Source organism: Amaranthus tricolor, chromosome 2, assembly GCF_026212465.1.
Source record: "Amaranthus tricolor cultivar Red isolate AtriRed21 chromosome 2, ASM2621246v1, whole genome shotgun sequence".
In the NCBI taxonomy this organism is placed as follows: Eukaryota; Viridiplantae; Streptophyta; class Magnoliopsida; order Caryophyllales; family Amaranthaceae; genus Amaranthus; species Amaranthus tricolor.
This window is the reverse complement of record NC_080048.1, coordinates 1326449-1335936: the sequence shown is the minus strand read 5'-3', so window position 1 is coordinate 1335936 and position 9488 is coordinate 1326449. Positions and strand designations below refer to the sequence as shown.

General features: G+C 33.8%; 2 protein-coding genes across 9 annotated transcripts in view; one reads left to right on the top strand and one right to left on the bottom strand.

The window, feature by feature from the left end:
• Positions 1 to 731: 731 nt before the first annotated feature.
• Positions 732 to 7027, bottom strand: LOC130806996 (uncharacterized). 7 transcript variants are annotated; one of them, XM_057672271.1, is made up of 16 exons: positions 6506 to 7027; positions 6029 to 6169; positions 5420 to 5561; positions 5128 to 5215; positions 4455 to 4505; positions 4205 to 4296; positions 4040 to 4130; positions 3888 to 3953; positions 3720 to 3778; positions 3441 to 3528; positions 3285 to 3347; positions 3113 to 3175; positions 2944 to 3006; positions 2789 to 2830; positions 2582 to 2673; positions 732 to 1099 (listed from the first exon to the last, which is right to left on the bottom strand). In XM_057672271.1, the coding sequence occupies exons 1-16, from the start codon at positions 6687 to 6689 to the stop codon at positions 1081 to 1083; spliced, it is 1344 nt and encodes a 447-aa protein (XP_057528254.1). In that variant the 5' UTR covers positions 6690 to 7027; the 3' UTR covers positions 732 to 1080. The 7 variants fall into 7 exon arrangements, with proteins under 7 accessions (XP_057528254.1, XP_057528256.1, XP_057528257.1 ...); XM_057672273.1 differs by having other exon boundaries at positions 3441 to 3519; XM_057672274.1 differs by having other exon boundaries at positions 4040 to 4118.
• Positions 7028 to 8785: 1758 nt separating this feature from the next.
• The window catches only part of LOC130806994 (cleavage and polyadenylation specificity factor subunit 1), a 28061-nt gene continuing 27358 nt past the window's right edge, over positions 8786 to 9488 (top strand). For both annotated transcript variants that reach the window (XM_057672269.1, XM_057672270.1), the window contains exon 1: positions 8786 to 9362. In XM_057672269.1, coding sequence (XP_057528252.1) covers positions 9052 to 9362 — 311 coding nt within the window. In that variant the 5' untranslated portion in view covers positions 8786 to 9051. The remainder of the gene's footprint in view (positions 9363 to 9488) is intronic.

Sequence of the window (9488 nt, the reverse complement as noted above, 5' to 3'; positions counted from 1 at the left end):
TGTATTTTTATTGTATAGATGCAATCAATGATTGTTTAATGAAGTATTTTGGTAGTTTATTTGCTCTTGATTTTATTTGTGGAAAATATTTATTACATCCACTATAATTTGCTTGAAGATTGTGATCTCATTCCTTTATATATTGATATGTATTATTATATTATTATATTATTATATTATTATATTATTATATTATATGGTGCAATGCACCACTCACTACTAATATCATTTCTTTACAACATTCCTATTAATTGAAAAAAAACATTTAAAAAAATGTAACAATTTTAGATCTATCGGTAAAATGTTCTTTGGGATTTGCATAAGTGGTTGACAACAAATAAGAAATGAATAGAAGATGAGAATATGTGTGGATGAATTAATGTTTTAGGGATTGATTAGTATTAATACTTTTATAAGGGTAAAAATACACTCTTTTAGTTCTTAATAATTTGTCAAATATTCTATTTTGAGTCGCTTACTTATTTGACCTCATTTTTTCATTGAAAATGAACTCTATCACCTTTTTCACTCATGTCAAAATTTCAACTCTCTTTTAATATATCGGACTTGCTTAGATAAACAAGCAAAGGATTTACCCAAGGAGTGATAAGTGATAACAGCCCAAAGTGCCCATGTAATTAGTAATTATTTGTAAATGCACTTTGGGATGTTAATATGTTATCACTTACCAATCCTTGGGTAAATAGGATCTTTGAAAACGCTCACTTTACAAGGAAAAGAAAATTCTTGAGGAAAATGTACATCAACAACGTTTTGATACACCCTCAGTGAATGTTCTGTTTCTGTACATCAGCAGAAATTAGACTTATATTTACATAACTATTTTGATGTTACAAACAATTGAGGGCATTTACATGTACTGATTGAACTAGTTGGGTACGCGACCACCTAACGTAGTCCTGAGAAGTCGGAATGCTGCACATACTGGTGATGAAGCATAGAACTGTGATGACAACACAGGCAGAAACTATATGCACAATTGTAGTGATGTTCCTTGTTTTATAACTTGCTACATTTCCAGCATGTAGATTGTAGATATAATTAACGACCTTATGTACCTCAGTAGATTTTGAAAGTCCTGCAGAATTACAGGAGGAATGTTTTTATGATTGATGTTAGGAACAAACATGTTTACATTATATAGGCACGCGCAATACTTTAAAGTTGATATGTTCAATAGATAGAACCACATAAAGTAGTGTAGTGACCAAAGTCCATGTTGTAAGTGACTCTATAAACTCCGTGGGATATGGTATGTGAACAAGTGGTGAAATATGAAGTTGGAAGAGGTGTTGAGTAGTTTGGAGTATGCTTTGCTTGGGGTTTTGTATGAAGCAAATGGGTTATTGTACATGCTTAGGGAGCATATTTAGGTTGCTTGGGCGAGCACTACTTTTGGTGACCTTTTGGAACATGGCACAACAATTACTCGGGCAACAAATGCTTGCTCGGGCGGAGCACCTTGTTTGGTCTGGAAAGCACGTGTTGGAAAGCTACTGGATTGTTTTACGTAATGTGCTCGGGCAAGCACTTGGCCCTTGGTCATCCGACCAGCTGGGCAAACTTTGATATTTTACGGGATTTTAAAACCCATTTCTCTTATTCATATAAATATCACAAGTTCCTCGCTCTAACACATTGAAAGGCACTGAATCAATTAGTGTATTTGAGAGCCATAAAAAATAGGGTTTAATGAGAGGATAACTCGTTGAAATCATTAGTGAGTGCTCAAACTTGGTGTTGGATTCTCATTTGTAATCAACAACACTACCAGCACATTAATACAAAGGTCTTTAAATTGTTTGAGTGGATTTTATAGTCTAAGAACACATTGTTCTTAAGATTTTCCCAACTTTTGAATCTTTTTTCTTTGTTTAATTCGTTGCAATATCTCTTGTTCTTCTTCTTAACCCAATAGTATTCATTTACTTTAACAGTCCAAATTCATTGTAGTGAATGTCTTAGTTCTAGGGGCTTACTGCCTTTGGGTTTCATTATTAGACTAGAAGGGTCTGAATTTTCCACCAAATCGTAGCATTTTCGCTGTGAAAGGAAATCTAAAGGTTATAAACAATTTAATGAATGAGTATTAACACTATGTTTGGATAGGAGGAAATGGAGAGAAATGGAGGGATAGTATTTTCCTTATTGGATACCAATAACGGAAGGATGAAATAAAGGAAAGGGAATTGGAAGAAAGAACTCCTTCATATTTTAAACTAAACAAATCCTTTTAATATTAAAAAGATTCGGAAGGAAAACACACCTCCCCTTTCTTCTCCTCACCTCCTCTTGCTTTCCTTTCCATCCAAAAATGTTGCCCAAACATAGTGTGTCTTTTTGTTACATCATTTCATCTTGCCTTAAGTCTTTGCTACAAGCCTACAACCCCTTGGAAAGTGAAAGAGTTCACCAACTAAAGTTGATTGACAATGACCAAGTTTGTACTAAAAGAATTGTTACATGCTATATGTATTGTCAATGAGGTTTTTTGTTTGAAGGATTTCCATAAACTTAAAACCAGTTTTGCAATAATATAAATATCATCATATGCTCTTACCTGGCACTTGTGATCTGATTTCCAATGTCTGTTAGCATCCTCCCTGCATTTCCGAAACACCTCATCGGGTTCCCAGTGACTACATTTGCATTCTAAAAACACCATTTAAAAATGTAAGATGTTCAATGATGTATAATTAACAATATAATGAAATTCAAGTTTATCATTGATGTTGAGTGAGTGATTCAAAGTCTCCATTTGCTATACCTCGTTTTCCTTCATGTTGGCAAATAAAACCTTTTTTGAAGCCTTCAATTAAACAAGAAAAGGCAATATAATAAGCTCACACCAGAAAAAAGAAGTATGTTACACTACCTCTTCTATAAGCAAAGAGTGAGAAGTTTGAGTTAGGGAACCAATACCTTTACTTCAAGAAGATCTTGTCCAGGCAGTGAAATTGGATGAGTTTTGGGATTAAGAGATAGCTGGCAGTAGTGTCAAAATAAAATCATGAATAACTTGAATTGTATTAAAAGAATTGCAAGAAAAACATTTGATAAAAAGCTTGTAAGTAAGCATATTAATTATTACCTTGCTGAACATTTCAGATGGTGGGTTTTGGGAAAGTTTTCTATTACTGCGAAGCTTAAACTCCTAAAAACCATCACAGAGAAGATATAGGAATAAGGAAGACCATATATAGACAATAATAGAAGGAAAAAGTTATACAGAACAGCAGAAATTGAGTTTACAGCAGAACTACCCTTGAAACTGTGCTCTCCTTATAGTTTTGGAGAACACCAATATCTCCTTTAGTCGATGATATCTGCTTGCAGATTTGTCATTCAGTTATAGCTTAGAAAGATTAAGTGGGTTTTCTTTGATCAGTAGTCATGAAATCACATCTTTGAAACAATACCTTCTTATTAACTAGACGAGCTGTGAAGTTGTAGACTTGATCAGAGTTCTCTTGCAGTAAAGCTTTGTTGAAGTTAGCCCTGAAATGACTAGCCATGTAAAAATTCAACAAGAGTTGGGACACGAGGACCATGCTAAGAGTCCAAGACGATCTCATATTCAAACGAAGCAGTATATATCAGAATTATGAACCAAAGTTCAAAGTACATTGGAAAAACACTTGGCGCTTGAAACCCTAAACCAAATTTAAGAAAAACACAACAGTAAATATATGAAGTACCTTTTAGACTCGGGCACTCTACTACCATTAGCAATCCTTCCACTCCGTGCATTTTCAGACTGGCAATGTTAATATTTAAATTTAGTAAGATATTGTAATCCTTTTTCTATAATTAATAGAATATAACAATAAACAACTCAAATAGATGTAAGGTATTGTCAAAGTAACCTGAAATTTGGGCAAGGGTGGTTTGATTTTAATCTTTGTTTGAGCAGACGACTGTGTTTCTTGAATCTGTCAGCCAAAAAAACGAAAGCACAGTGAATGAGAGAGTGATCTATGTGGACTCAATTTAGCTCTTTCTGTAAGAAGTTACCAACTTTTCCATTCAAGGGCTTTGCTCTAAAGGAAGAGCCACTATACTTTGCATCATTTCCCAGTTCTGGTGCATTCTTGGACCTGAAATTTGAACTATAATTCCCATAAATCTAGGCTACTTATGAGAAAAGGCTTATCCCAAAAAACTTCAGTAATAAATTTAAAACCTTTGTCTTGCTCTATTTGCTGTTGCGAAGTTTGGTTCTTTTGGAACAGTAGTTTTTGGCTTGGCATGGGAGTTTACATCAGTTGTTCCAACCTGTTAATACAGAATATTTGATATGATACTTAAATATATGAAGACCATATGTTTCAGTGGAATATGTTTTACACTGATACAACAAGATACTTTATAAGAGAATGGGTTAACTGATTATCTCTGAATTAACAATACAACCATACATAATACAAACTGACCTTTTTAGATGGCTTGTGTAAAAAACTAGTTAGATGTTTAAGCTGAGCAACCTGATTTTACATGAAAGGAAAGAAGTTTCACGATGCAAGTTTTAACAATAGAAATAAAAAAGAAATGTAAAAACTAATGAAGTACTATGGACAGATTCAAAAATCAGAGACATTAGCAAATAGACTCTGGATTTTCCTGTTAACTCTAAACTATAGTAATATTATGCTAGCAATATACAGAGTCTCCAACAATAATTAAGAGATTATTCTCTTGTCTTAGCTTATCTTATTTCAAGGATTTGGTTCAAAATTTTCATAAATGTTAGCCGCTGCTGCCGCTGAGGTGGTCAAATAGCAGCATCTGAATTTGGTTCTTTGTGATTCAAGGAAGGTGAGATAACTTGATGATTGAACTGCACCTGGAAGGAATTGGCTAACTGTGCAATTACTCTTCACTAGCCTTCTCTAATGACCTTAACAGTGCCTCGTAATCATGGAGAAAATGATCAATGATAATGAAGAAAGAACAAGGAAGTCATTTCTTATCATTCTAGTTTAGACTGGTTTAGAGTTAAGACAGATAGTAAAATCATGTTGTACATCAAAAGCTCAAGTAGAGTCGACAGATTAGGCCAAGAAAGACTTGTAAGATCATAGGAACATAGAAACAACAGGTTATTACCTTGCGCAAGTAACCAATCTCTAACTTCTGTCTTTTGGTTGCATCAGTTTCTCCTGGAGACTTGAGTGGATTTCCATGTCTCTGATGCCTGACAAGGAAAATTGAAATAAACAGGATGATTACATGATATTGGTTCTTGACAACAGGGTAACTTTGCTGATGGGGACAAAAAGAAGCTAGTAGAAAGCTAAACTTTAAAACAGAAACTTGTAACCCCAAAATTTTACTGAAATTTTGCCAGTAAAAATGCCACAGCTAGTTTTACAAAATGATGCAACAAAATTTGGGATACCTTCTGGAAACTCTTGTTGAATGGGCAACTGTATATTGATCTTGCTTGGCTAAATGGCTTGCTGTAGGTTGTAACAGTCTTGAGTTCACTGGGAACTTCGACTGGGATGTGGGCTTCAATTTCGACTTCAACATCATTGATCCTGTTGAGCATTTACAATTGGATAATTATAGTGTAAAATATCACCAACAGAAGATTACCAGGTGGTCTGAGGTCATAGTCACATAGTGTAAAAAATGCATAATGATTGTGATGCGGTTATCATAACGCCTAAATATCGGTTGAAACCATAAAATATCCCTTGATGCTGCATATAACACGGTATTTTAACGCCTTCACAATACGGGAAATATCGGTTTGTTGTTTTTAAAACATTTACAAGGCGGACAACGCAATCCGATGCGGCTTGTTTTTACACTATAGGCAAAGCAAGGAGAAATTATCAAAAGCTAAAATTACTATAGATCACAAGCTCTTTCAAAGAACTAAAAATATTTAGCTCTATTTATAATGACAACTGAGTAATTTTGCTATGCCCTCGCCCAAATAAACACCCTCTAAACCGAGAAGCATATAGTAGATTAGTATAAAGAGAAACCTTGAATTTACCTTTTTTTCCTTCACTATTTAAGGAATATTGAGGCTTTCCGCTGTAATTGTCCATGGGATATGCATCGCAAGGTCCGTACCTCGGGGAAGAAAAGCTGTCGGCCAAGTCATCAGCTCCTTTGTCCAGCTTGACTAACATAGCTAGAAAATGGTACCCAAAATTCTGAATGTTAAATATTCAACTATATCTATCAATAATGTTGAAGTCTTATTGTCCGACAATAAGGATTCAAATGCATGAGCCAAAACAAGTCATCAAGAAATCGCGGATATGATAAGTCATTCGGTTAAAATGTAGAAGTATAATAAAATTATAATTCAAAGGTATAAAAAATGAATTTGTATATAATGTTCTACATCCTACAAATTCAACATATATATCTAACCAAAAGAATTAAAGATGAAAGTTACTAACATTGCCAAATCCTTTAATTTCCAATAATGTAAACAATGATTTAAATTTAATTAGAAGCTTACGGGAAGGTAAATGGCCTTGAAAAAACTCAAACCAAAGCTCAGATTCCATAATCTCCTCAGACGTCTCTATCTTTGTAAAATCAAAGAATTTCGCAACATCAAACTCATAATCAAAATCAATCTCCAATAATTCCTCGACAATACACGCTTTTTCTTGAATTACATCCTCCATTTTCACATCCATCTAATTCAATCCCCTAATTCTTATAACTCGTAATATAAAGCTTCAATCAAAATCATAAATCCTCAACATAAAATCAAATATACAGCTAAAATGCTTTTATTGAAGTTCGAGAACTCTTTCCTCCCCATTCATTCTCCCTACCTAAACCTAAGAGGGAGAGAGAATGAAAGGAAGAAAGAGAAAGAAATTAAAGGAAATGAAAATGGCGGAAAAAGAGGGAAAACAGAGTTTGCTGATGGTGATTTTGAGTAATGACATTTAACAGCAATTCCTGGAATAATTTTGAAATTGTGGGTCCCAAATATCTCCCCTAAAAACGCTCCCAGGCTGGGGATTTGTTTGGGACTGGGAGTATTTTTCTTTGTTTGTCTGTGCACATTTTAATAATACTCTTAAGTTGTTATGTAAAAGAAAAAAAAAGTTTTACAAATAAAAAATTTTAAAAATAAGATGATTCCCAAAACAAATGTCTTTTGCTCGAATATGAGATAAGTCATTGCCTGCTGTTAATAACCGCGTGCGATTATTAAACTAGCTCAAAGTTAGCTCAACAATCATAATAGCGGGTGATTGTTAAGTTGACTTTGACTCAGTTTAATAATCGTTTGCGGTTACTAATAGCGGGCAATTTCTTATCTCATGTGATGAGAAACGCTTATTTTAAATAATATTTTTTTTATGCTTATTTTTGTAATTTTTTTATCATAAAAAGACTTTTTTTAATATATTTTCTCGTTGTGTACCTTTTTCAATGACCAATCTAATCTAAGATGTATCTTTACTCTTTTCTTTCATGTAGACTTTGAAGTCCATCTACATATTTTATGTATATACTTCAATTTGATCCATTTTTGAGCTCAATCATATGAAGATTTTTCAACGTATGTGTGATGGACCCAGCAATAGAAGTGTTTTTTGTTTGGTACATGATAGGCATGGAGGGAGAAGCCATAATCAAACCCAAGACTTCCTCCAATAAAAATAAAACATACTTTAACTGAGACAAAATCTGATTTTGAACTAATAATTAACATGATTGCTAATAAAAGCAAGTTTTTTAGTTGGTTGAAAATTGGAATGTTATAAGCAATCTTATAAGAATTGATAACTTTATGTCCTTCATTATCTGACAAGAAAATAAAAATTGATACAACAATAAATTAAGTAAATTTGAACATCAAATGAAATTTTATTATTTAACACTTCATTTGCTTTACAATAGTTATTGTAGTGGTTTTTTTTTTTTTGCGTTATTTTTGATAGAAAAATAAATTACTCATAATTAAACATGATGTTGGAGTCTTGTCGAAATGTCGTAGGTCCTCCGAACCCAAAACAAGTTAAACTTCTAGCCTAGTGTGCCAAGCCAGCAGTTGGAGACTACAAGTCATGTGTCATATGCCATACATTTTAAAAAATGTGAATATGGCTTGTCTGTAATCCAATAGCAGTTAGCAAGGCACGTCAGACCAGAAAATTTGAATAAAATAAGATGTTTTAAAAACTTAATTTCAAAAATAAGCTTCGTGAAAACTTAATTTCCAAAGTAAGCGTCGTACATCCAAACCTAGCCTTAGAGTAAGTCGCTGTTACAACGACTTAAAAAAAAAAATTTTTTTTTGTTTTTTTTAAGTCGCTGTTAGTATCAGCGACTTAATGAATTTTAAGTTTTCAGTTCTCAGTTACTTCCACATTCCAACCTACGAGATTAAGGAGTTGATCAGTTAACCTTAAAGTCGCTGTTACTTACAGCGACTTAGGGCGTTGACTGGTCAACTCCCTAAGTCGCTGTTAGTAACAACGACTTATGAAATTTTAATTTTTTCTTTTTCTTGTCTTTCGCTGTTAGTAACAGCGACTTACTCCAAGGCTAGGTTTGGATGTACGGACACTTATTTTGAAAATTAAGTTTTCACAGAGCTTATTTTTGAAATTAAGTTGTTAAATAATTTTATTTTATTCAAATTTTCTGTTAGACCACGAGTGAACTATGCTCCTGTTGGCCCAACCTTACCTATGCTTGTGTTTATTTATAACATGTTTATTTTGTAACGAGGTTGCGACGAGTGACGCTTAATCACTAGACTATCAGCGGAACTGATTTATGATTTATAATGTACTTGACTCTACTTCGCATTAAGCACCATTCTCCCCGCCAAGTCCTTTTCTACTCTTCAACCGTGTAGGGGTTTTAGCACCTTGTAGTGTGTACTGTGAAAACGCTCCAAAACCCTAGAAATCCATTCAAACTATCTTCTTCCATCATTTCTCCCCCAAATTCAGTACTGTATACTGCAATTTCCAAACCCTAGAAATCCATTCAAACTTTCATCTTCCTTTAATTTATCCCCCAAATTCAACAATGAGTTACGCAGCATACAAGATGATGCACTATCCAACGGGCATCGAAAACTGCGCTTCAGGTTTTATCACTCACTCCATTGCTGATTCTACTCCTCAGTTCATCCCTCCTATTCCTTCTGATGACCTAGATTCCGATTTCCCCAAAAGTCATGGCATTGGACCTATTCCTAACCTTGTCATTTCTTCTGGGAATGTCGTTGAGGTTTATGTAATTAGAATTTTAGACGCTAATGCTGTTTCTGATGCTAAACGTGGTGGCGTCATGACTGGTGTTTCTGGTGCTTCTTTGGAGCTTGTTTGCCACTATAGGTTTGTCTTTAGCTTAACTTTTTTTTTCTTTTTGCTATTTTTCTTTATTTCAATTTGGAAACGTATGTTGTTTTTTAAACTTTAGTGGTTGAACTGAAGTTATAAATATGTTGTGGTTGAATTGAA